Source organism: Coregonus lavaretus, assembly GCF_964263955.1.
Source record: "Coregonus lavaretus genome assembly, chromosome: 6".
Lineage (NCBI taxonomy): Eukaryota > Metazoa > Chordata > Actinopteri > Salmoniformes > Salmonidae > Coregonus > Coregonus lavaretus.
The window spans coordinates 65,362,751-65,389,862 of record NC_139993.1 but is presented as its reverse complement, the minus strand read 5'-3'; the positions used below and the strand labels follow the sequence as shown (position 1 = coordinate 65,389,862).

At 47.1% G+C, this 27,112-nt stretch overlaps 1 protein-coding gene across 1 annotated transcript in view; it reads right to left on the bottom strand.

Moving 5' to 3' along the window:
- Positions 1 to 26,816, bottom strand: part of LOC311131655 (tumor protein p63-regulated gene 1-like protein) — a 48,529-nt gene extending 21,713 nt beyond the window's left edge. Inside the window, exons 1-4 of the mRNA XM_084164763.1 lie at positions 26,692 to 26,816; positions 25,249 to 25,554; positions 22,264 to 22,352; positions 11,574 to 11,750 (exon numbers count right to left, since the gene is read on the bottom strand). Of these exons, the coding sequence (XP_084020889.1) occupies positions 11,574 to 11,750; positions 22,264 to 22,352; positions 25,249 to 25,536 (554 nt within the window). The 5' untranslated portion in view covers positions 25,537 to 25,554; positions 26,692 to 26,816. The remainder of the gene's footprint in view (positions 1 to 11,573; positions 11,751 to 22,263; positions 22,353 to 25,248; positions 25,555 to 26,691) is intronic.
- Between the last annotated feature and the right edge of the window lie 296 nt (positions 26,817 to 27,112).

The window sequence follows — 27,112 nt, the reverse complement described above, 5'->3', positions numbered from 1 at the left end:
GAGTGTCACAGTTCTCTGCTCCAGGGCTGGTTCTCTGCTCCAGGGCTAGTTATCTGCTCCAGGGCTGGTTCTCTGCTCCAGGACTAGTTCTCTGCTCCAGGGCTAGTTCTCTGCTCCAGGGCTAGTTATCTGCTCCAGGGCTAGTTCTCTGCTCCAGGACTAGTTATCTGCTCCAGGGCTAGTTCTCTGCTCCAGGGCTAGTTATCTGCTCCAGGGCTAGTTATCTGCTCCAGGGCTAGTTCTCTGCTCCAGGGCTAGTTCTCTGCTCCTGGGCTATTTATCTGCTCCAGGGCTGGTTCTCTGCTCCAGGGCTGGTTCTCTGCTCCAGGGCTAGTTATCTGCTCCAGGGCTAGTTATCTGCTCCAGGGCTGGTTCTCTGCTCCAGGGCTAGTTATCTGCTCCAGGGCTGGTTCTCTGCTCCAGGGCTAGTTATCTGCTCCAGGGCTAGTTCTCTGCTCCAGGGCTAGTTCTCTGCTCCAGGGCTAGTTCTCTGCTCCAGGGCTAGTTGTCTGCTCCAGGGCTAGTTATCTGCTCCAGGGCTAGTTATCTGCTCCAGGGCTAGTTATCTGCTCCAGGGCTAGTTCTCTGCTCCAGGGCTAGTTATCTGCTCCAGGGCTAGTTCTCTGCTCCAGGGCAGGGTGGACAGTACACATGTCCCTTCCTTGGAATAGTACATGTTTTTAAATGCTTATAAGTCCAAGTCCAACAGAGATTCCTTGTTACCTTCATGGCAATAAAGTTTTCTGATTCTGAAATCACACCTATTATTTTAGAGTGCATCTTAGACCAATCAGACACCATCTTAGACTAAAAGCATCCCTCAGATTGACTCATCCTGTCTGTAAGATGAGTTTTGGGTTGGAACTAATGCACATCCCCAGAATGTAAACAGAGGCAAGACTTCACAGGAACAGAAAGTATGGCTATTTTCAAGTCTATAAATCAATAGAAAGTTCAGAGACAGCAGCTCAGTAGAAAGGATATTTAATTATGTCTGGTCTGTGTCCCAAATGGAACCCAGGCCCCTACATAGTGTACTACTTTTGTCAAGGGGACATCCTTATCTGCATGACAGCAGCACTTTAGAAGTAATTCCATTTAGCCAACCAACCCCTCTGAAAGGGGGCGACTCCATTGAGATGATATAAGGAAGTAAATAACAGTTGGTCCAGAAGTCATTTCTAAGTTAATGGAGGACAGAGAGAGAGAGACAGAGAGAGAGAGACAGAGAGAGAGAGAGACAGAGAGAGAGAGAGAGAGAGAGAGAGAGAGAGAGAGAGAGAGAGAGAGAGAGAGAGAGAGAGAGAGAGAGACAGAGAGAGACACAGAGAGAGAGACAGAGAGAGAGACAGAGAGAGAGACAGAGAGAGAGAGAGCCATGTGTTTTGTACAGATGTTTAAAGAACAGAATCGTATTTCTTAAAGCTGTAATATCTCTGGAAGCTTTAAGGAAGCTGCAGCTATCTCCATCTCCGTTAAACTTTAATGTCATGAGGTCCTGACGTGGCCCAGTGGTGTTATGTCTCTCTCGCTCTCTCTCTATTCAATTTTTCAATTTAAGGGCTTTATTGGCATGGGAAACGTGTGTTAACATTGCCAAAGCAAGTGAAGTAGATAGTAAACAAAAGTGAAATAAACAATAAATATTAACAGTAAACATTACACTCAGAAGTTCCAAAAGAATAAAGATATTTCAAATGTCATATTATGTCTATATACAGTGTTGTAACAATGTGCAAATAGTTAAAGTACAAATGGGAAAATAAAAAAAGATGGTGTTTGTTCTTCACTGGTTGCCCTTTTCTTGTGGCAACAGGTCACAAATCTTGCTGCTGTGATGGCACACTGTGGTTTTTCACCCAGTAGATAAGGGAGTTTATCAAAATTGGATTTGTTTTCTAATTCTTTGTGGATCTGTGTAATCTGAGGGAAATATGTGTCTCTAATATGGTCATACGTTTGGCAGGAGGTTAGGAAGTGCAGCTCAGTTTCCACCTCATTTTGTGGGCAGTGTGCACATAGCCTGTCTTCTCTTGAGAGCCAGGTCTGCCTACGACGGCCTTTCTCAATAGCAAGGCTATGCTCACTGAGTCTGTACATAGTCAAAGATTTCCTTAATTTTGGGTCAGTCACAGTGGTCAGGTATTCTGCCACTGTGTACTCTCTGTTTAGGGCCAAATAGCATTCCAGATTGGTACAGTCTTTCCAATGTGTCCAGTAATTCTCTTTTTGTTTTCTCATGATTTGGTTGGGTCTAATTGTGTTGCTGTCCTGGGGCTCTGTGGGGTCTGTTTGTGTTTGTGAACAGAGCCCCAGAACCAGCTTGCTTAGGGGACTCTTCTCCAAGTTCATCTCTCTGTGGGTGATGGCTTTGTTATGGAAGGTTTGGGAATCACTTCCTTTTAGGTGGTTGTAGAGTTTAACGGCTCTTTTCTGGATTTTGATAATTAGCGTGTATCGGCCTAATTCTGCTCTGCATGCATTATTTTGTGTTTTACGTTGTACAAGACTCAATAGTGCATTGAAGCCAAATAAATTTGGCAAAGATGGCGTCTCATGGAGACATAGCTCAGTGCTGCCCCCTCTCATTGAGTGACTCAAGTTGAAGGCCGACCGGGGTACTGCAGGCTGACATTAGCGACTAAATTATCCTTATAACTTCTTCTGTGTGCGATTTTTAAATAATCAATTCAAGGACACACAGTGAGTGTACAAAAAATTAAGAACACCTGCTCTTTCCATGACTTTAGACTGATCAGGTGAATCCAGGTGAAAGCCATGATCCCTTATTGATGTCACCTGTTAAATCCACTTCAAATCAGTGTAGCTGAAGGGGAGGAGACGGGTTAAAGAAGGATTTTTAAGCCTTGAGACAATTGAGACATGGATTGTTTATGTGTGCGACTCAGAGGGTGAATTGGCAAGACAAAAAACATTTAAGTGCCTTTGAACGGGGTATGGTAGTAAGTGCCAGGCGCACCGGTTTGAGTCAAGAACTGCAACGCCGCTGCACAGTTTCCCGTGTGTATCAAGAATGGTCCACCACCAAAAGGACATCCAGCCAACTTGACACAACTTTGGGAAGCATTGGAGTCAACATGGGGCCAGCATCCCCGTGGAACGCTTTCGACACCTTGTAGAGTCCATGCCCCGACGAATTGAGGCTGTTCTGAGGGCAAAAGGGGGTGCAACTCAGTGTACATCTGGTGTATTAGAAGCAATTATTGGTACCATGATTGTCTTAGAATTATGTATTTTTTTACAAGACTGACCACGAAGATTGCAATTTTTCCATTAACTATAATGGGGATCCTGTTTTCTGAACTCCCGTGGCATCAATGAGAGGAGGCAATCGTTCTTCCCTGCACCCAAATCAAGCTTTGGAATCAGTTCAAACATGTCATTATTACTAACAAAGACCATTTCATGCACTGCATCCCAAATTGAACCCTATTCCCTGTACAATTCACTACATAGGGCCCTGGTCAAAAGTAGTGCACTATGTAGGGAATAGGGGGCCATTTGGGACGTACCCAGTGTAATAATGGCATGAGATATGATGATGAAATTTTACATGTAAACAACAGTTGCTTACGGGTCCTTTTCCAACGAGACAGAGTTAAAGATCAAGACACAAAATTAAACTGAATAAGAAATAGTGACATGAGGAAAATACACAGAATAACAACTACTGTTAATAGTGCCTCCTCTAACCACTACCAATACATCCACCTCCAACTACTGTTAATACTGCCTCCTCTAACCACTACCAATACATCCACCTCCAACCACTGTTAATACTTCCACCTCCAACCAATGCTAATAACCACTGTTAATACTTCCACCTCCAACCACTGTTAATACTTCCACCTCCAACCACTGTTAATACTTCCAACTCCAACCACAGTTATTACTTCCACTTCCAACCACTGCTAATAAACACTATTAATACTTCCATTTCCAACCACTGCTAATAAACACTATTAATACTTCCATTTCCAACCACTGCTAATACTGCCTCCTCTAACCACTGCTAATACTTCCACCTCCAACCACTGTTAATACTTCCACCTCCAACCACTGTTAATACTTCCACCTAAACCACTGCTAATACATGCACCTAAAATATTGCCAATACTTCCACCTTCAACCACTGTTAATATTACACCTTCAACCAATGTAAATACTTCCACCTCCAACCACTGTTAATACTTCCACCTACAATCATTGTTAACAACCACTGTTAATACTTCCACCACCAACCACTAATAAGCACTGTTAATACTTCCACCTCCAACCACTTTTAAAACTTCCACTTCCAACCACTGCTAATACTGCCACCTAAAACCACTGCTATTACTGCCACCTCCAACCACTGTTATTAAGCACTGTTAAAATGTACACCTCCAACAACTGCTAACACTTCTACCTCCAACCACTGCTAAAACTTCCACCTCCAACCACTGCTAAAACTTCCACCTCCTACCACTGTTAATACTTCCACCTCCAACCACTGTTAATAACCACTGTTAATACTTCCACCTCCAACCACTGCTAATACTTCCACCTCCAGCCACTGCTAATAACCACTGTTAATACTTCCACCTCCAGCCACTGATAATACTTCCACCTCCAACCACTACTAGTACTTCCACCTCCAACCACTGCTAGTACTTCCACCTCCAACCACTGTTAAAAACAACTGTTAATACGTCCACCACCAACCACTGCTAATAACCACTGTTAATACTTCCACCTCCAACCACTGCTAATAACCATTGTTAACACTTCCACGTCCAACTACTGCTAATGCTTCCACCACCAACCACTTAATACTTCCACCTCCCAGCACTGCTAATACTTCCACCACCAACCACTTAATACTTCCACCACCAACCACTTAATACTTCCACCTCCCAGCACTGCTAATACTTCCACCTCAAACTACTGCCAATAACCACTGTTAATACGTCCACCTCTAACCACTGCTAATACTTCCATCTCCAACCACTGCTAATACAACCTCCTCCAACCACTTGTAATACTTCCAACTCCAACGACTGCCAATACTGCCTCCTCCAACCACTGTTAATACTTCCACCTCCAACCACTGTTAATACTTCCACCTTCAACCACTGTTAATACTACACCTTCAACCACTGCTAAAATGTCCACCTCCAACCACTGCTAAAACTTCCACCTCCAACCACTGTTAATAACCACTGTTAAGACTTCCACCTCCAACCACTGCTAATAAGCACTGTTAAAACATACACTTCCTGTCACGGTTTCGGCCGAGGCTGCCTCTCTCCCTTGTTCGGGCAGGCTTCGGCGTTCGTCGTCTCCGGAATTCTAGCTGCCACCGTTCTATGTTCTGTGTTTCCTGTTTGATTAGTTTTGTCTGTTAGCCACACCTGTTTTGTGTTAGGTCTCATTATGCACCCTATTTAGTTCCCTGTTTGTGTGTATAGTGTTGTGTGTAATTGTCGCTTGTCAGATGGTTGCGTAGCTGTGTTATTTTTTCCAGTACGCCAGGATTAGTAGTGTCCTCCTCTGTTTAGGAGAGTTTTGCGCACTGTGTTTTCGTGCGATCGTGTGTTGACGCCTGTGCGCGTCTGTTTGGCCTCCTGCCGTTTGTGGATTATTTTTGCATAGTAAAGTCTTGTTGGACTGTACCTCTGCTTCTGCGCCTGATTCCCCACCACACCATCACTACATCGTTGACAGAATTACACACCCAAAACATGGAATCAGCGGGAGCCGAAGCAGCGCCGACGAGACTGGAGGTCCAGGTTCGGGAGCAACAGGAACAGATCCTCCAGATGGGAACCGCCCTGCAGGAGGTAATCACCACGCTCCGAGGCTGGGGCGCACCTCCAACACCTTCCTCACCGCCAGCCCAGCCAGCACCATCGGCCAGCCTGCCCATTCCAGCGCCAGAACACCGAGGGATCCGACTCGCTCTCCCGAGGGCCTACGACGGAACCGCGGCTGGGTGTCAGGGATTCCTCCTCCAGGTGGAGTTGTACCTGGCCACCGTACACCCGGCACCCTCGGGGCATGAGAGCGTGTCTGCCCTGATATCCTGCCTGTCCGGGAAGGCGTTGGAATGGGCCAACGCGGAGTGGAGGAAGATCGACGCCGCGAGTATCACCTACGACGAGTTCTCCCGCCGCTTTAGGGCGGTGTTCGACCATCCCCCGGAGGGGAAAGCGGCGGGGGAGCGTCTGGTCTTCCTCCGGCAGGGGAGGAGGAGTGCTCAGGAATTCGCGCTTGAATTCCGTACTCTAGCGGCTGATGCAGGGTGGAATGAGCGGGCCCTCGTCGATATATATCGATGTAGCCTAAGAGAGGACGTCCGTAGGGAGCTGGCCTGTAGGGACACCAGTCTCTCTTTCGACCAGCTGGTCGACATGTCAATCAGGTTAGATAACCTATTGGCCACCCGCGGACGTCCTGAGGGGGGTCCGTCCATTTCACCCTCCAGCGCATCCGAGCCGTGTCCTATGGAGCTCGGGGGCGCTGGCGCTAGAGATAGGAGGAGTCGGCAGGTGAGGGGGTCCATCCACCGCACCAACTGTGGTCGGGGAGGACACACCGCGGCTAGGTGCTGGGGATGGCCTCCTCGGGGAGATGACGACAGGTCCCGCACTGGGGATTCCCTCCAGGTGAGTAGGCGCCCCACTCACCCAGAGCTCACTGTTGCCCATTTTTGTATGCCTGTGCGTTTTCCGCAGGTGGCACCTCATTCCCAGTATAAGGCGCTGGTAGATTCAGGCGCGGCTGGGAATTTTATTGATAAGAAGTTTTGTTTAGAGTTAGGGTTTCCCCTTCTCCCTGTTGATGTTCCTTTTCCCGTTCACGCCCTAGATAGTCGTCCGTTGGGTACGGGCTTAATCAGGGAGGTCACGGCGCCACTTAGGATGTGTGCGCAGGGGAGTCATCAGGAGATAATTCAACTGTTTCTGATTGACTCTCCTGCGTATCCGGTGGTGCTGGGCATGCCCTGGTTAAGTACCCATAACCCCGTTATTTCGTGGCAGGAGAGGGCTCTGATGGAGTGGTCTGCTCAGTGTGTGGGTAGATGTTTGGGCGTTTCCATAGGGGCTACCTCGGTGGAGAGTCCAAACCAGGTGCCCGCATTGCACATTCCACCTGAGTATGGGGATTTGGCTATTGCGTTTAGTAAGGCGAGGGCGACGCGGTTGCCACCCCATAGGCAGGGGGATTGTGCGATAGACCTTCAGGCAGGAGCTGCGCTCCCACGGAGTCATGTGTATCCTCTGTCTCAGGAGGAGAAGAAAGCTATGGAGGTTTACATAGACGAATCACTGAGACAAGGATACATACGGCCGTCCACTTCCCCCGCGTCCTCGAGTTTCTTTTTCGTGAAGAAAAAGGATGGGGGTTTGCGTCCGTGCATCGATTACCGTGGTCTCAATCAGATTACGGTGAAGTATAGTTATCCACTCCCGCTGATTGCGACCATGACTGAGTCGTTGCATGGGGCGCGTTTCTTCACGAAATTAGATCTCAGGAGCGCGTACAACTTGGTGCGCATCAGGAAGGATGATGAATGGAAAACAGCCTTTAGTACCACCTCGGGCCATTACGAGTATCTAGTCATGCCATACGGGTTGATGAATGCTCCGTCAGTTTTCCAATCATTCGTGGATGAGATCTTCAGGGACATGCAGGGACAGGGAGTCGTGGTGTACATAGATGACATTCTCGTGTACTCACCTACCCGTGTCGAGCATGTGGCCCTGGTGCGCAGGGTGTTGCGGAGGCTGGTGGAGCACGACCTGTATGTGAAGGCAGAGAAGTGTCTGTTTTTCCAGGAGTCGATTTCCTTTTTGGGGTATCAGTTGTCTGCGTCAGGGGTGAAGATGGAGGTAGACCGAGTGTCAGCCGTGCGTAATTGGCAAACACCAACCACTGTGAAAGAGGTGCAGCAGTTTTTGGGGTTTGCGAATTACTACCGGAGGTTTATCCGGGGTTTTGGGCAAGTGGCAGCTCCCATCACGTCTCTCTTAAAGGGGGGCCCGGTGCGTCTGCAGTGGTCAGTCGAGGCGGACAGGGCGTTTGAGAAGCTGAAGGACCTGTTCACCTCGGCTCCGGTGCAGGCGCATCCGGATCCCTCTTTACCATTTCAGGTAGAGGTGGACGCGTCTGAGGCCGGTATTGGCGCCGTGCTTTCACAACGGTCAGGCGCGCCACCTAAACTCCGCCCCTGTGCCTTCTATTCCAAGAAGCTCAGCCCGGCGGAGCGAAATTATGACGTAGGGGACAGGGAGCTGTTAGCTGTGGTACAGGCCCTTAAGGTGTGGAGGCACTGGCTTGAGGGGGCTCAACACCCTTTCCTCATTTTGACGGACCACCGTAACCTGGAGTACATCCGGGCAGCGAGGAGGCTGAACCCTCGACAGGCTAGATGGAGTATGTTTTTGACCCGTTTCTCTTTTAAGATCACCTACATCCCTGGGTCACAAAACGGTAAGGCAGATGCGCTGTCTCGGCGGTATGACGGGGAGGAGAGGTCCGTGGAGCCCACTCCCATACTGCCGGAGTCGTGTCTAGTGGCACCGGTGGTGTGGGAGCTCGATTCTGAGCTCGAGCGGGCATTACGCACCGACCCTAGTCCACCACAATGCCCGGAGGGTCGGAAGTATGTTCCGCTCGAGTGTCGGGATCGATTGATCTATTGGGCTCACACGTCACCCTCCTCTGGACATCCGGGTATCGGCCGGACAGTGCACTGTCTTAGTGCCAAATATTGGTGGCCCACGTTGGCCAGGGATGTGAGGGTTTATGTTTCCTCCTGCTCGGTGTGCGCCCAGTGTAAGGCGCCTAGACATCTGCCTAGGGGTAAGTTACTGCCCCTGCCCGTTCCACAACGACCATGGTCCCACCTCTCGGTGGATTTTATAACTGACCTTCCCCTCTCTCAAGGGAATACTACACTCCTGGTCGTTGTGGACCGGTTCTCTAAGGCCTGTCGTTTGCTCCCCATGCCGGGTCTTCCTACTGCCCTACAGACCGCCGAAGCACTATTCACTCATGTGTTCCGGCACTACGGGGTGCCCGAGGACATTGTGGCTGACCGGGGTCCCCAATTCACCTCCAGAGTCTGGAGAGCTTTTATGGAGCGGTTGGGGGTCTCGGTGAGCCTCACCTCGGGTTACCACCCGGAGAGTAATGGGCAGGTGGAACGCGTAAACCAGGATGTGGGCAGGTTTCTCAGAACATACTGCCGGGACCGGCCGGAGGAGTGGGCGAGATATGTGCCCTGGGCCGAGATGGCACAGAACTCTCTCCGCCACTCCTCCACCCAACTAACCCCTTTTCAGTGTGTTTTAGGGTACCAGCCGGTTCTGGCACCATGGCATGAGAGCCAGATCGAGGCCCCCGCTGTGGATGAGTGGGTGCGGCGCTCGGAGGAGACGTGGAACGCTGCACACGTCCATCTGCAGCGTGCCATACGTCGACAGAAGACGAGCGCCGACCTACACCGCAGTGAGGGGCCTGTGTACGCACCTGGAGATCGAGTCTGGCTCTCTGCCAGAAACCTGCCCCTCCGCCTGCCCTGTCGGAAACTGGGTCGGCGGTTTGTAGGGCCATTTAAAGTCCTGAGAAGGTTGAACGAGGTTTGTTATAGATTACAGTTACCAGTGGAGTATAAGTGTATTAACCCCTCGTTCCATGTGTCCCTTCTCAGGCCGGTGGTAGCGGGCCCACTCCAAGAACATGAGATCTTGGAGACTCCTCCGCCCCCGTTGGACATCGAGGGGGCACCGGCGTACACCGTGAAATCCATCTTGGATTCTAGACGTCGGAGGGGGGGTCTTCAGTATCTAGTGGAGTGGGAGGGGTACGGTCCGGAGGAGCGGTGCTGGGTGCCGAGGAGAGACATTTTGGACCCGTCGCTCCTGACGGAATTCCATCGGGGGTATCCGACGCGCCCTGCGCCGCGGCCTCCGGGTCGTCCCCAAGGCCGGAGTCGGCGCGCGTCTGGAGCCGCGCGTCAATGGGGGGGTACTGTCACGGTTTCGGCCGAGGCTGCCTCTCTCCCTTGTTCGGGCAGGCTTCGGCGTTCGTCGTCTCCGGAATTCTAGCTGCCACCGTTCTATGTTCTGTGTTTCCTGTTTGATTAGTTTTGTCTGTTAGCCACACCTGTTTTGTGTTAGGTCTCATTATGCACCCTATTTAGTTCCCTGTTTGTGTGTATAGTGTTGTGTGTAATTGTCGCTTGTCAGATGGTTGCGTAGCTGTGTTATTTTTTCCAGTACGCCAGGATTAGTAGTGTCCTCCTCTGTTTAGGAGAGTTTTGCGCACTGTGTTTTCGTGCGATCGTGTGTTGACGCCTGTGCGCGTCTGTTTGGCCTCCTGCCGTTTGTGGATTATTTTTGCATAGTAAAGTCTTGTTGGACTGTACCTCTGCTTCTGCGCCTGATTCCCCACCACACCATCACTACATCGTTGACACTTCCAACCACTGCTAATCCTTCCACCTCCATCTACTGCTAATAACCACTGTTCTCTAGCCATTGTTAACACTTCCACGTCCAACTACTGCTAATACTTCCACTTCAAACTACTGCTAATAACCACTGTTAATACTTCCACCTCCAACCACTGCTAATACTGTCACCTTCAACCACTACTAATACTTCCACCTCCAACCAACGTTAATACTTCCACCTCCAACCACTAATAATACTTCCACCTCCAACCACTGCTAATACTTCCACCACCAACCACTTAATACTTCCACCTCCCAGCACTGCTAATACTTCCACCACCAACCACTTAATACTTCCACCTCCAACCACTGCTAATACTTCCACCACCAACCACTTAATACTTCCACCACCAACCACTTAATACTTCCACCTCCCAGCACTGCTAATACTTCCACCACCAACCACTTAATACTTCCACCTCCAACCACTGCTAATACTTCCACCACCAACCACTTAATACTTCCACCTCCCAGCACTGCTAATAATTCTACCACCAACCACTGCTAATAACCACTGCTAATACTTCCACCACCAACCACTTAATACTTCCACCTCCAACCACTGCTAATAATTCTACCTCCAACCACTGCTAATAACCACTGTTAATACTTCCACCTCCAACCACTGCTAATAATTCTACCTCCAACCACTGCTAATAACCACTGTTAATACTTCCACCTCCAACCACTGCTAATAATTCTACCTCCAACCACTGCTAATAACCACTGTTAATACTTCCACCTCAAACCACTGCTAATAATTCTACCTCCAACCACTGCTAATAACCACTGTTAATACTTCCACCTCAAACCACTGCTATTACTGAATTGGCCCCCTAACAGTATACCTTCTGGCCCTGAATATACAGACATACAGCATAAACAGTTGTTAGCATTGTAGGCCTGTGGAAATATGACCACAGACACAATCAGCTGTTAGAATTGGATGCTTGCAGGACAGAGCATTGCTGCGAATAGTTGGGCAGGGGAAATGACTGTAGATGACTATTGAACAAAGGGAGGAGGAAGATGAGAGGAGAGGGGTACTCACGTGAGGAGAGACCGCTGAGGGAAGCTGAAGTTGCCGTGGGAGATGCGGTCTACAAAGTTGAGAGGGATTCTCTGTATCTGCTCACAGTTGAGCATGACGAAGTCGTACTTACAGACCAGCAGGGAGTTGTCTGTGATCAGCACCACACGCTCTTTCTCGTTGTTCCAATGGTCAACCCTGGGGAATAGAGGTACGGATTTTTTATCAATCATTTGCTTAACAAAGTAAGGGCTCTATTCAATCTGTATGGCAGAAGTTCAGCGTTACAGCGTGATTTAAATGTAAAGGCAATGTTCCCGCGTTAGCGGAGACTGCATTCACGGTAAACGCTGCATGTGTCAGCACAATCGGAAATGACCTTTAAAGGCCCAGTGAAGTCAAAAACGTGATTTCCCACACTATGAGGTTGGAATAATACTGTGAAATTGTGAAAATTATGATAATTCCCTTTTAGTGTAAGAGCAGTTTGAAAAGACCGCCTGCAATGTCAGCCTGTTTTGGTGGGATGGAGTTTTGGCCTGCCTGGTGACATCACCAGGTGATAAATTAGTTAATAGACCAATAAGAAAGAGAGTTCCAAATCTCTCTGCCAATAACAGCTAGTTTTCAGTTTTCCCCTCCCCATTCAGAGCACTTTATAAACGTGTAGACTGATCTGGATTAGGTTGCTTTCATACAACTTTTTGATATGTTTTTATACTTTTTAAAACTATTAAACATTTGATATTTCTTGTTGTACGTCTTCATTCACTTTAAATGGGACTTTTTTCTCAGCATTCTAAAGCGCCCCATTGTGACATCATCACTTCCAACGTTCACTGTAAATGCAACAATGTAACTTTTGACAACTCAGAAAAAAAGTCAAAGCGTATGAAATCTTCCTCTATAATAACTGAATTATCTGGTACCGATCAAACGTTACAGCTGTTTAAGTAGCCGCATCAACAACATTTTCTCTAACTTTTTATAAACAACAGAACTTTTGACCACTATCCGAATGAGTTATACATTAGGTTAGAGGGTATGACATCTTGGTCTACCTCTCTGCTATTCAAATCTGTTCACGGAACAAATATATCCACGACGGATCTAACGATACAGCTGTTTTAGTAACTGCATTAACATATTTTCCCCAACTTTTTCCAAACAACTGCCATTTTGACCACTCCCCCAATAAGTCAGACAAAAACTTTGAGCATATGAAATCTTCCTCTACTTCTATGCTTTTCAAATCTGAAAATATTCGGAATAGCTTCTACCAATCAATAGATAGAGCTGTTGTAGTAACCCATCAACTGCTCTCTTTCTAGATGCAGTAAGTCATGTCAGAAGCTAGCAAATTCATTACTTACCAACAACAGCTGCAAATTCCAATAAAACTACATAACGTTTTGAAGTGCATTTTATTTGCTTTGACTAACAACACTATCATGAATCTAGCAAATATGTTTTGTGGGTCAGAGTGAAGTATTTACTTAGTTTCAAAGCACAAGCTTTAGCCATGGAGGTAGCAGGCCTGCCAAGGACCGTTGCCTAGCAACACAGTCACTCCCCTTTATATTTCACCCAATCACTTCTTTCAGTTTTCACATGCAACAACTGTAGTTTAGACACTAACCACAACCACACAACTACTGACCACAACCACACAACTACTGACCACAACTACTGACCACAAAAACAACACAACTCCTGACCACAAGCACACAACTACAGATTTTCTATGGGGTTGAGATCTGGAGACTGGCTAGGCCACTCCAGGACCTTGAAACGCTTCTTATGAACATTTTACATTTACATTTTAGTCATTTAGCAGACGCTCTTATCCAGAGCGACTTACAGGAGCAATTAGGGTTAAGTGCCTTGCTCAAGGGCACATTTACGTCATTTAGCAGACGCTCTAGTCCAGAGCGACTCACAAATTGATGCATTCACCCTATAGCCAGTGGGATAACCACTTTACAATTATTTATATATACTATCCCCCCATATATATACAGTGGGGGAAAAAAGTATTTAGTCAGCCACCAATTGTGCAAGTTCTCCCACTTAAAAAGATGAGAGAGGCCTGTAATTTTCATCACAAGTACACGTCAACTATGACAGACAAAATGAGAAAATAAATTCCAGAAAATCACATTGTAGGATTTTTAATGAATTTATTAGCAAATTATGGTGGAAAATAAGTATTTGATCAATAACAAAAGTTTCTCAATACTTTGTTATATACCCTTTGTTGGCAATGACACAGGTCAAACATTTTCTGTAAGTCTTCACAAGGTTTTCACACACTGTTGCTGGTATTTTGGCCCATTCCTCCATGCAGATCTCCTCTAGAGCAGTGATGTTTTGGGGCTGTCGCTGGGCAACACGGACTTTCAACTCCCTCCAAAGGTTTTCTATGGGGTTGAGATCTGGAGACTGGCTAGGCCACTCCAGGACCTTGAAATGCTTCTTACGAAGCCACTCCTTCATTGCCCGGGCGGTGTGTTTGGGATCATTGTCATGCTGAAAGACCCAGCCACGTTTCATCTTCAATGCCCTTGCTGATGGAAGGAGGTTTTCACTCAAAATCTCACGATACATGGCCCCATTCATTCTTTCCTTTACACGGATCAGTCGTCCTGGTCCCTTTGCAAAAAAACTGCCCCAAAGCATGATGTTTCCACCCCCATGCTTCACAGTAGGTATGGTGTTCTTTGGATGCAACTCAGCATTCTTTGTCCTCCAAACACGACGAGTTGAGTTTTTACCAAAAAGTTCTATTTTGGTTTCATCTGACCATATGACATTCTCCCAATCCTCTTCTGGATCATCCAAATGCACTCTAGCAAACTTCAGACAGGCCTGGACATGTACTGGCACTGCAGGGGGACACGTCTGGCACTGCAGGATTTGAGTCCCTGGCGGCGTAGTGTGTTACTGATGGTAGGCTTTGTTACTTTGGTCCCAGCTCTCTGCAGGTCATTCACTAGGTCCCCCCGTGTGGTTCTGGGATTTTTGCTCACCGTTCTTGTGATCATTTTGACCCCACGGGGTGAGATCTTGCGTGGAGCCCCAGATCGAGGGAGATTATCAGTGGTCTTGTATGTCTTCCATTTCCTAATAATTGCTCCCACAGTTGATTTCTTTAAACCAAGCTGCTTACCTATTGCAGATTCAGTCTTCCCAGCCTGGTGCAGGTCTACAATTTTGTTTCTGGTGTCTTTTGACAGCTCTTTGGTCTTGGCAATAGTGGAGTTTGGAGTGTGACTGTTTGAGGTTGTGGACAGGTGTCTTTTATACTGATAACAAGTTCAAACAGGTGCCATTAATACAGGTAACGAGTGGAGGACAGAGGAGCCTCTTAAATAAGTTGTTACAGGTCTGTGAGAGCCAGAAATCTTGCTTGTTTGTAGGTGACCAAATACTTATTTTCCACCATAATTTGCAAATAAATTCATTAAAAATACTACAATGTGATTTTCTGGATTTTCTTTCCTCAATTTGTCTGTCATAGTTGACGTGTACATATGATGAAAATTACAGGCCTCTCTCATCTTTTTAAGTGGGAGAACTTGCACAATTGGTGGCTGACTAAATACTTTTTTCCCCCACTGTATATATATGGGTGGATAGTATATATATATATATATATATATATATATATATATATATATATATATACACACACACAGTGCATTCCGAAAGTAGTCGGACCCCTTGACTTTTTCCACGTTTTGTTACAGCCTTGATGTCGTGTCTCACACACACACAGTCCCTTGCCCCTGTGCACACACACACACACACTCACAGTCCCTTGCCCCTGTGCACACAAGTAATCAATGGTGGCATGGATTCTCTCTCTCTCTCGCTCACTCTCAGCTCGGTGAGCCGGTAGGACGTGGCCTAAGCGTCCGCCTCCTCCGACACTCAGATTTCTGCTAGAAGCCTTCAGGGTCGCTGGGTGGATAGTTCACTAAGCAGCCAAGCCGAGCCGAGCCGAGCCAAGACAACAGCAGAAGAAAGAGCTGAAGTAACTTTGACTGGGTTAATAGAATGACTTTAACCTTGACTGGGCAGAGCAGAGAGCAAGGGGCTGTGTGGTGCGGAGGGGGGACAGAGGGGGGAGGAGGGAGCTGGGTTAAAGCATGATCCCAACAACAGAGTAGCTCCTCAGGCAAGCAACCGTGTGTGTCTCTTTGTGTCCATAATGCCTTCCTACTGCTAGCTGCTCCAGGAAGTGAATGGCTCTGGTCAAGAGTACTACATTGGTTCGTAAACTTTTTTGGCCGACGACCCCATTTTGATATCTGAAAATTCTCGCGACCCCACCCATTATGTAATTAACAGGCCAAATTGTGTAATTAACAGCCAATGGTTTTTTTTTGGGTGGGGGGCTATGGCAGTCAATTGCAAAACATTCTAACAGTATTTCTGTTCGTATTCTCAACTCACCATCACATACTTGTCACGCTCTGGCTCCGGGACTGTGTAGTTTGAGCCAGGGTGTATTCATTTGGTTGTGTTGGGTATAGGGTGTGTTCATTTGGTTGTGTTTTGGTTGTAGTGTCTTGTCTCGTCATGTGACTCCCAATCGGAGGTAACGAGTGTCAGCTGTCGGCTCGTTATCTCTGATTGGGAGCCATATTTAAAACTGTCAGGGTTCACCTTAGGGTTGTGGGTTTTTGTTCCATGTTTCAGTCTGTGTACTGAGGACTTCACTATCCGTCATTGTTTATTGTTTTCTCGTTCGTGCACTTTAACTTTAATAAAGTCATGTTCGCTACAAACGCTGCGCTTTGGTCCACTCCTTCCGTAGACGGCCGTGACAGAAAAACCCACCACAAAAGGACCAAGCAGCGTGTCCAGGAGCAAGGAGACTGGACATGGGAGGAAGCGCCGGGTAAGGAGATCGAGAGGCTGGCGATGGCCCAGGTGGGCAAATCGTGGTCCTGGGAGGACATGCTCGGGGGCAAGGGACCTTGGGGGAGGATCAAGGCCCTGGCGAGAGAGGAGCAACGGCGTCAGCAGGGCCATCGTCGGAAGGACGAGAGGCAACCCCAAAAAGTTTTTGGGGGGGGGCACATGGCTTGGGCGGCTGGGCAGCAGGAGGCTGCCACAGGGAGACGTGGAGAGAAGGCTACCGGATTACGGGAGCCATTGGCGAGTAGAGGGAGGGAAGTAGTGGAGGCACGGCGTGAGAGACTGAGGTGTGTTACCAGTCCGGTCCGGCCCGTTCCTGATCCCCGGTTAAGGCCAGTGGTGTGTGTTCCCAGTATGGACCGGCCTGTTCCTACTCCACGCACCAAGTCCACGGTGTGCGTCGCCAGCCCAGCCCGGCCTGTTCCTGCTCCACGCACAAAGCCTACGGTGTGCGTCGACAGCCCTGTCCGGCCTGTTCCTGCTCCACGTACCAGACCTACGGTGTGCGTCGCCAGCCCAGCCCGGCCTGTTCCTGCTCCACGCACTAAACCTACGGTGTGCGTCGCCAGCCCAGCCCGGCCTGTTCCTGCTCCACGCACTAAACCTACGGTGTGCGTCGCCAGCCCAGCCCGGCCTGTTCCTGCCACCCGCACCAAGTGTACGGTGTGCGTCGCCAGCCCAGCCCGGCCTGTTCCTGCTCCACGCACTAAACCTACGGTGTGCGTCGCGAGCCCAGCCCGGCCTGTTCCTGCTCCACGCACAAGACCTACGGTGTGCGTCGCCAGCCCAGCCCGGCCTGTTCCTGCTCCACGCACTAAACCTACGGTGTGCGTCGTCAGCCCAGCCCGGCCTGTTCCTGCTGCACGCACAGAGCCTACGGGGTGCGTCGCCAGCCCAGCCCGGCCTGTTCCTGCCACCCGCACCAAGCCTACGGTGTGCGTCGCCAGCCCGACCCGGCCTGTTCCTGCCACTCGCACCAAACCTACGGTGCGCGTCGCCAGCCCGGTCCGGCCTGTTCCTGCCACCCGCACCAACTCTACGGTGCGCGTCGCCAGCCCGACCCGGCCTGTTCCTGCCACTCGCACCAAACCTACGGTGCGCGTCGCCAGCCCGGTCCGGCCTGTTCCTGTTCCACGCACAGAACCTACGGTGTGCGTCGCCAGCCCGAACCGGCCTGTTCCTGCCACTCGCACCAAGCCAAGGGTGCGAGTCGTCAGCCTGGTTCAGCTCGTCCCTGCTACTCGCACCAAGCCAAGGGTGTGAGCCGTCAGCCTGATCCAGCCCACTCCTGCTACTCGCACCAAGCCAGGGATGCGAGTCGTCAGCCTGGGGAGGCCCGTTCCGGCTCCACGCATCAAGCCTAGGGTGCGTTTCGTCGGCCCTGTCCGGCCCGTTCCTGCTCCCCGCACCAAGTCTGTGGTGCGTTTCGTCAGCCCTGTCCGGCCCGGTCCCGCTCTCCGCACCAAGTCAAGGGTGCGCTTCGTCAGCCCGGTCCGGCCCATTCCTGCTCCCCGCGCCAAGGCAGTGGTGCGCGTCGTCAGCCTGGTAAGGCCCGTTCGTCCTCCACGCACCAAGCCAGGGGCGCGTGTCGTCAGTCCGGCTCCGGCCAGCGGGGCTAGACAGGACCAGGGGTACTTTGGGGGGTTGGAGAGGAGGTGGGGATCAAGGCCGGAGCCAGAGCCACCGCCGAGGAGGTATGCCCGCCCAGCCCTCCCTTGTTTAGCCCGTATTGAGGCGCGGTCGCAGTCCGCGCCTTTAGGGGGGGGTACTGTCACGCTCTGGCTCCGGGACTGTGTAGTTTGAGCCAGGGTGTATTCATTTGGTTGTGTTGGGTATAGGGTGTGTTCATTTGGTTGTGTTTTGGTTTTGGTTGTAGTGTCTTGTCTCGTCATGTGACTCCCAATCGGAGGTAACGAGTGTCAGCTGTCGGCTCGTTATCTCTGATTGGGAGCCATATTTAAACTGTCAGGGTTCACCTTAGGGTTGTGGGTTTTTGTTCCATGTTTCAGTCTGTGTACTGAGGACTTCACTATCCGTCATTGTTTATTGTTTTCTCGTTCGTGCACTTTAACTTTAATAAAGTCATGTTCGCTACAAACGCTGCGCTTTGGTCCACTCCTTCCGTAGACGGCCGTGACAATACTTTTAATTTGGGGCTTTGACAGTCAACTGCAAATTAGTCTGACATAATGGATCTTATCTCGCCACCACTAATGAGATGGGTGTGGCTTGATGCATGACCATCACCACCTTCCGGAGACATTTGAAACCCCACCTCTTTAAGGAATACCTGGGATAGGATAAAGTAATCATTCTACCCCCCACCCCCCCCTAAAAAAATAAAATAAAAATAATAATAATAATAATTGTGAAGTGGTTATCCCACTGGCTATAGGGTGAATGCACCAATTTGTAAGTCGCTCTGGATAAGAGCGTCTGCTAAATGACGTAAATGTAAATGTAATGACGCGTCGGAGCTTCTCAAAGTCAGGGGGCGTGGTCAACAGGGCGCACCTCATCTCATCTCTGTCACGTCCAACCTGGATCAATATTTGGTTTTAATGCAGACGAGAGCACTGAATCCAGCTTCACACAGATATGAGCTGGCGAAGGGTATCATGAGTTTTATGGTGCTTTCAAGACAACTGTGAACACTGAAAAATACGAGGTCAAATCATGACGTCAGTGATCTTCAGGTCGGAAAGTCGGAGCTCTAGAAAGAGGCCCGAGTTCCCGAGTTGGAATTCCGAGTTGGATGACCGTTCAAAAATATTTTTCCCAGTCGGAGCTCGTTTCTATCCGAGTTCCCAGTTGTCTTGAACGCGGCATTAATGCTCAGAGGGAGACAGCAGGGTATTCCCTTTCAGTCGGGAACCAAAACTCCTCCGTAGTGATCCGTGAATGCGTTGTCTGCAGCATTTGGTCACATGACAGCTCGATCAGCTGTTCGATTTCACTTACCGGCATGTCAACTGAGCCAGGACCACGGTCAAACGGATTGGGAAGTAGGTCCCAAAGTGCTCTTCCAAGCATCTGGAGGTGAGCAGTCGTCACTCGTGTGGGACACTTACTGATGCTGTTTCCTGTTCTTTTCTTTTCATTACACAGAAAGTCAACCAATTCTGTTTTTTTTACATCCATTGTGAGTGACAACAGTTCCAATCTCAACACTCTCTCGATAACCAGCAAGCCTCGGTGTGAAATAGAACATTGTCATGCTCTGATCCCACATCTCCATTTAGTTTTGCGAGCAGGCGTGCGAGCAGTGGATGTGGTTTGATGTAGTTTACAATCGAAGTTACCTGCTGCATATCTCCGAGTTCTGTTGCTCTCGGTGTATCCATTATAGCTCAGTGGGTGTATCATACAATGCGTCCATATGGCAGCGGGAAACACAATCATAACTAGAGTGCAGAAGCCTGCCCGCCGTCCCGTGATAGATGGAGCCCAATTTGTACAAAGGCCCACCACTCGATCCCATATGGAATCTGTTTTTCAATCAATGTAGCCACGTAGCACACTGAACATCCCCTATGCCGTTTCATGCTCGGGAATCGTGAGACAGAACAATATGTCCTCGTGAATAGCATCCCCCGACATGTAGCGAATAAAAGTCAATGCATGGGCATCTCTGCCCTCACAGCTAACGTCCATCTGGAGAGCATAAGGTGGGGAGTTTGAGTCGTTCAGTCAGTTTCCTCTTGATCGCTAGCTATAGCATCAATTATTTGTTTAACAGTGTTATCTGACAAAGGTCTTGATGGGAGTTTCTGTGCCTCTGCCTCCCCACACATTGTTTTCACCATATCAGTTGCGTCCGGTAATATCAAAGTCTCTGCAATAGTGTGTGGTTTCATAGCGTAGCGTAGCCTAGCCATTCACTGTGGGAATGATTCAAGCGCAACGGTCAAGTGCGGCCTTTTCCCCATGATCTAAGGGCACTCCCTGGTTGAATTTTATCTTTCAGATTTGAATTATTTTCATTTAGATTTTTAAGGTTAACCACATTACAATGATTTTTAGATACAAAAGACGGTATTGTAATATATATATTTTTTTCTATATATTTTTTCTTCTTCAGGATTTAGGAAATTCTCCCGCAAGCCCATTTTCATATTCGACCCCTAGTTTGGGAACAGGTTGAATAGGGAATAGGGTGCCATTTGAGATGCAGCTACTGTTTAGTCAGCTGTTGGTCTCTCTCTCTCTCTCTCAAAGCAACCTCTCTTCCTACAGGGAACTAACTAATTACAGAACACCAGATACTAGAATCAATACATGATCAATACACACCATGCTGAGTAGTGATGGGGGGGGGGGGAATCGATACCGTTATATTTCGCAATATTATTTGGGATGATATTATATGGATACTTTGACTCCAAGTATCATTTGTAAAAAATAAAACAATAAAATGCTAGATAGCGTCAGCCATAGCTTGTTCTCCATCTTCTTTTTAAATAGTGATCCAACCTGTTTTCAGCATTTTTAGTTCCATGACTGATCAAAGCTAATTTTATCATGCTATCTCTCGTCTCTCTGCAGCAGACATACGGTATAGTGAGCAATATGTCTGGAACATCAAATTGCAATACAATCACAGTATCAAATCACAATACATATTAGAATCGTGAGAATCACACAATCCATATCATATCGGCACCTAAGTATGGCGCTATCGTATCGTGAGGTCCCTGGCAGTTCCCTAATGCTGAGCGTGACCAGGTTTGCAGTTACTCTGTTCCAGAGAAAAGCGATTGTCCATCATGTCCATACTGTGATCAGTGGTTTGCTTCAGTTGCACCTATGATGGGAACACAGCAGGCAAACCCCAGTTGTTTGTAACCTGATAATAAATAACGTCAATCTCAACCAGAAAACCAGTTTACAACCAGCTCGCTCTGCATAGAACGACCATGGAAACAAGGAGATATAAGAGACATAGTGATAATCTATAATCTCTTTCTTTGTGATAAACTAACTCAGCCATGAGCCAGACACTGTGGTCTTGTATGTCTTCCATTTCCTAATAATTGCTCCCACAGTTGATTTCTTCAAACCAAGCTGCTTACCTATTGCAGATTCAGTCTTCCCAGCCTGGTGCAGGTCTACAATTTTGTTTCTGGTGTCCTTTGACAGCTCTTTGGTCATGGCCATAGTGGAGTTTGGAGTGTGACTGTTTGAGGTTGTGGACAGGTGTCTTTTATACTGATAACAAGTTCAAACAGGTGCCATTAATACAGGTAACGAGTGGAGGACAGAGGAGCCTCTTAAAGAAGAAATTACAGATCTGTGAGAGCCAGAAATCTTGCTTGTTTGTAGGTGACCAAATACTTATTTTCCACCATAATTTGCAAATAAATTCATTAAAAATACTACAATGTGATTTTCTGGATTTTTTTTCCTCAATTTGTCTGTCATAGTTGACGTGTACCTATGATGAAAATTACAGGCCTCTCTCATCTTTTTAAGTGGGAGAACTTGCACAATTGGTGGCTGACTAAATACTTTTTTTCCCCACTGTATTATATCTATTATATCTATTATATCTATCTACCTAAAGATTATACACAGAGACCAGAAGATTTTACCTAGGAGTTCATCTGACTCTGGGGAAGTAGATAAAGTGCTTCATTGCCAAGATACCCTGTTATATAAATAGTGCCCCTATTGTGAAAAGGTCAAGTTAACATGTCAACTCTAAATGTAATACATGTGAAAATGCAAATTTGACATGTTTTTGTTGTTGTAAGGGATAGGAGAGATGGGTAATAATGTAACTCACTCAGCCATGAGCCAGACACCGTGGACAGATCCGTCCTCCTGGCTGATCAGAGCCTTGATGTCTTCCAGGGCTTGGTCCAGGGTCCCAGGCTGCACAGGGAAACAATGTGTTAGATTACAATTCAACCTTTAAAAATGGGACAATATCCACACTAAAATATACGTTTTTGCAGTCTTGAGAGCTGAAACTTCACATTATTTAGACCATTAGCGATCATTATCATCTGAGTCACAGTAACCTTGCTTTTATTCTGCTCTGTTGAGAGGGACTCGGGAGGCTGAATTACTGCATACGTCATATAAAAAAATATATGTCATATTTTTAAAATGCAGCATCATAGGGGATGATTTCTGTATTTTGAAAGTGACATATCTTGAAAACTTGATTGCTGACAAGCAAAACATTTTTGGGACTATGTCAACAATGGACTAATGAAACAAATACCAAAATATATAGTTTTTGGGTGGAGTTTTCCTTGAATACTTTTGAGTTTGTTTTGATTGCAATACTAATTTTGTTCTCGACTTCAGAAGTTTTTCTTGATATTAAACAAAAGCGAAAGTTCTTACATGTGAAGGTGCAAATTGGATTTTCACATGTGAATGTTTTTCACATGTAAAAATGCAATTCCACATGTGAAACTGCATATCCGAAGAGGGTGCCATTTGGCTCAGAAGCAGTGCACTATATAGGGATAGGGTGCTATTTGGGACGCATTCAATACTTTGACGTGTCAGCAAATACAGTGCATTCGGAAATAATTTAGACCCCTTCACTTTTTCCACATTTTGTTACGTTACAGCCTTATTATAAAATGGATTAAGTCGTTTTTTCCCCTCATCAAGCTACACACGATACCCCATAATAACAAAGCAAAAACAGGTTTAAAAATGTTTTGGCAAATGTATTAAAAATAAAAACTGAAATATCACATTTACATAAGTATTCAGACCCTTTTCTCAGTACTTTGTTGAAGCACCTTTGGCAGTGATTACAGCCTCGAGTCTTCTTGGGTATGACGCTACAAGCTTGGCACACTTGTATTTGGGGAGTTTCTCCCATTCTTCTCTGCAGATCCTCTCAAGCTCTGTCAGGTTGGATGGGGAGTGTCACTACACAGCTATTTTCAGGTCACTCCAGAGATGTTGGATCGGATTTAAGTCTGGGCTCTGGCTGGGCCACTCAAGGACATTCAGAGACTTGTCCCGAAGCCACTTCTGCCTTGTCTTGGCTGTGTGCTTAGGGTCGTTGTCCTGTTGGAAGGTGAACCTTCGCCCAAGTCTGAGGTCCTGAGCACTCTGGAGCAGATTTTCATCAAGGATTTCTCTGTACTTTGCTCCGTTCATCTTTCCCTCGATCCTGACTAGTCTCCCAGTCCCTGCCGCTGAAAAACATTCCCACAGCATGATACTGCCACCACCATGCTTCACCGTAGGGATGGTGCCAGGTTTCCTCCAGACGTGATGCTTGGCATTCAGGCCAAAGAGTTCAATCTTGGTTTTATCAGACCAGAGAATCTTGTTTCTCATGGTCTGAGAGTCCTTTAGGTGCCTTTTGGCAAACTCCAAGCGGGCTGTCATGTGCCATTTACTGAGGAGTGGCTTCCGTCTGGCCACTCTACCATAAAGGCCTGATTGGTGCTGCAGAGATGGTTGTCTTGTCCTTCTGGAAGGTTCTCCCATCTCCACAGAGGAACTCTGGAGCTCTGTCAGAGTGACCATCGGGTTCTTGGTCACCTTCCTGACCAAGGCCCTTCTCCCCCGATTGCTCAGTTTGGCCGGGCGGCCAGCTCTAGGAAGAGTCTTGGTGTTTCTAAACTTCTGCCATTTAAGAATGATGGAGGCCACTGTGTTCTTGGGGATCTTCAATGCTGCAGAAATGTTTTGGTACCCTTCCCCAGATCTGTGCCTCGACACAATCCTGTCTCGGAGCTCTACGGACAATTCCTTCGACCTCATGGCTTAGTTTTTGCTCTGACGTGCATTGTCAACTGTGGGACCTTATATAGACAGGTGTGTGCCTTTCCAAATCATGTCCAATCAATTGAATTTACCACAGGTGGACACCAATCAAGTTGTAGAAACATCTCAAGGATGATCAATGGAAACAGGATGCACCGGAGCTCAATTTTGAATCTTATAGCAAATGGTCTGAATACTTAGGTATTTCTGATTTTAAGAAATTTGCTAAAATTGATAAAAAACTGTTTTTGCTTTGTCATTATAGGGTATTGTGTGTAGATTGATGAGGAACATTTTTTATTTAATCAATTTTAGAATAAGGCTGTAACGTAACAAAATGTGGAAAAAGTGAAGGGGCCTGAATACTTTCCGAATGCACTGTAAGAGCTCAGATTCATGTGGTTAGTTTAGGAGTGTCTCGCTGGCCTGGCAGCTGATTCATTATTACTATATTTACTGTAGGCGTGGACAGACACAGCCGGTTGAGGGGGACGTTAATCTGGAGTCTTAATCTGATCAAATTGCCCTGAGAGTAAATAAACGCGGCATTGTGGATCACTACAATAATTCAAATGTAATTAATACGTGCAGTAGAACTATCGAAATGTTCCATATAATGGGATTAGTTGATTTCACTATACATTAGTAGGTCTACTCTATGTATACAGTAAACCTTTACAGTAGCTCTACTCTATGTATACAGTAAACCTTTACAGTAGCTCTACTCTATGTGTACAGTAAACCTTTACAGTAGCTCTACTCTATGTATACAGTAAACCTTTACAGTACCTCTACTCTATGTATACAGTAAACCTTTACAGTAGGCCTACTCTATGTATAAAGTAAACCTTTACAGTAGGTCTACTCTATGTATACAGTAAACCTTTACAGTAGGTCTACTCTATGTATACAGTAAACCTTTACAGTAGGTCTACTCTATGTATAAAGTAAACCTTTACAGTAGTTCTACTCTATGTATACAGTAAACCTTTACAGCTGAGCATAAAAAGTAGGCTACTATTACCCTCAAAACAAAGAACCTCTTGAGTTTGAACTGATTTAGTGCAGAAGTCCAACGGTTCCCAATGGCCCCGGCTCCGGCTCCGGCTCCATCTCCAACACCAGCCCCAGTATCAGGTGTGGGGGCAGCAGGCCCTCTCTCCTCTGTCTCTATCTCGGGATGAGCACCACTCTCCGGTGCCTGAGGGGGGGTCTGGGTCGGGTCCAGGTGAGAGGAGGACTGGGTCTCTGGTCCTAGTTCTGGGTGCTTCAGCTCCACAGCCTTGGAAGTGACTGTTTTACCCTCAGACATGGTGTCCTACGATGAGATCTGATAGGAATATCCAGGTGAACAAAAAATTAGAGCAGTCGTTGATAATATCAATACAAAATCTATCCGGTTTATTACAAGTTGCAACTGGGAGACACCTCCAGAACAGAAGCAGAGAAAACGTCTAACTGGCCTCTTGGAGACAGGCCCTTTCTATTCCAAATCAGACATATTCAAATGTTATGTAAATACCAGCCCGAGAGGCTTGTAGGAAGTCAAAACTAAACGCAGCGACGTTGTCAGCTGCTACAGAATCACACAGTGTACAACATTAATACAACAATCATCTATCAGTGTCCCCTGTCCTTGTACCTCCAGTCTGGCTTCAATCTCTATTGACAGAATCTTGCACAAACAGAAGCCTGTAAAATCATGTGTATTACAGAACGAGAAAAACATATCAATATGCCAAGTAATGTGTTAATCAGTCTTTACTGTATATTAACTTTATCAATATTAAATATTGCCATTACATGTGCTATTTAAATAATAATAATAATAATATGCCATTTAGCAGACGCTTTTATCCAAAGCGACTTACAGTCATTCGTGCATACATTTTTTTTTGTGTATGGGTGGTCCCGGGGATCGAACCCACTACCTTGGCGTTACAAGCGCCATGCTCTACCAGCTGAGCTACAGAGGACCACCATTTTACAGACTAACCCACCAGCGACACCCATGAGATTTAAGATGTCCCAAATGGCACCCTATTTTCCTTTGTTTGACCAGGGCTCATAGAGTTCGCGTCAACAGTAGTGCACTGCACTGTAGGGAATAGGGTGCCACTTGGGACAAACGCTTGCACAAACGTAAGCTGCATTGGTTCCCATGTTCTGTTGGCAATTCATGTTTGATAGTTTATGTCACTGATTAGGCAATGTCTACCTGGATTCAATCCCCCCCTAAAGTGTGCATCCGTCAATTAAATAGGCTATAATTAGGCCAAGTAGGTTTCATTATGCTTCGGTCTTGAATCAAAGGTATTAGACTTTAGGGCTGAGAGTATTTTATAGAACAGAGCCATTCGGCTACATTACGGAAATTTTGTTATGCTGTTTCTTTATTGAAACAATATCGGAATAAAACTAATTATTTCAAAGAAATTCGGATAGTATACTAGTATATGCTACTTACCAGTTGGTATTTGTGAACTCTGGGACGTATTTTTGTCAGAAGAAAACTAGTGGTTTGAGAGTCAGTGAAAGATGCGCAACTGCAGTGCAACAGGTGTTTCCTTGTTCCGTGTTTTAGTTAAATGGGCGGACACGGGGACGTACACGGAAACACAACACACTTGCTGTTCACGGTAGTTTCGGTCCAGGTAGTTCCGTACACTGGGCCGGTAGCGAAGGAAGGCGCACTACTCCCTGGGCCAGAGCTATTTAGCCTGAACGAGCAAAAGGCTTCAGTAAAAAATAACGCTGCCTTCATGTAGCCTAAATAGCTGAACTGCTTGAAAAGGCTGTAGCCTGCAGTCAGCTATGCTATATCTGATACCAATTCAATGTAAAGTTCTGTATTAAAATGTGGCTCAGATATTGTGGTTGCAGGCCTA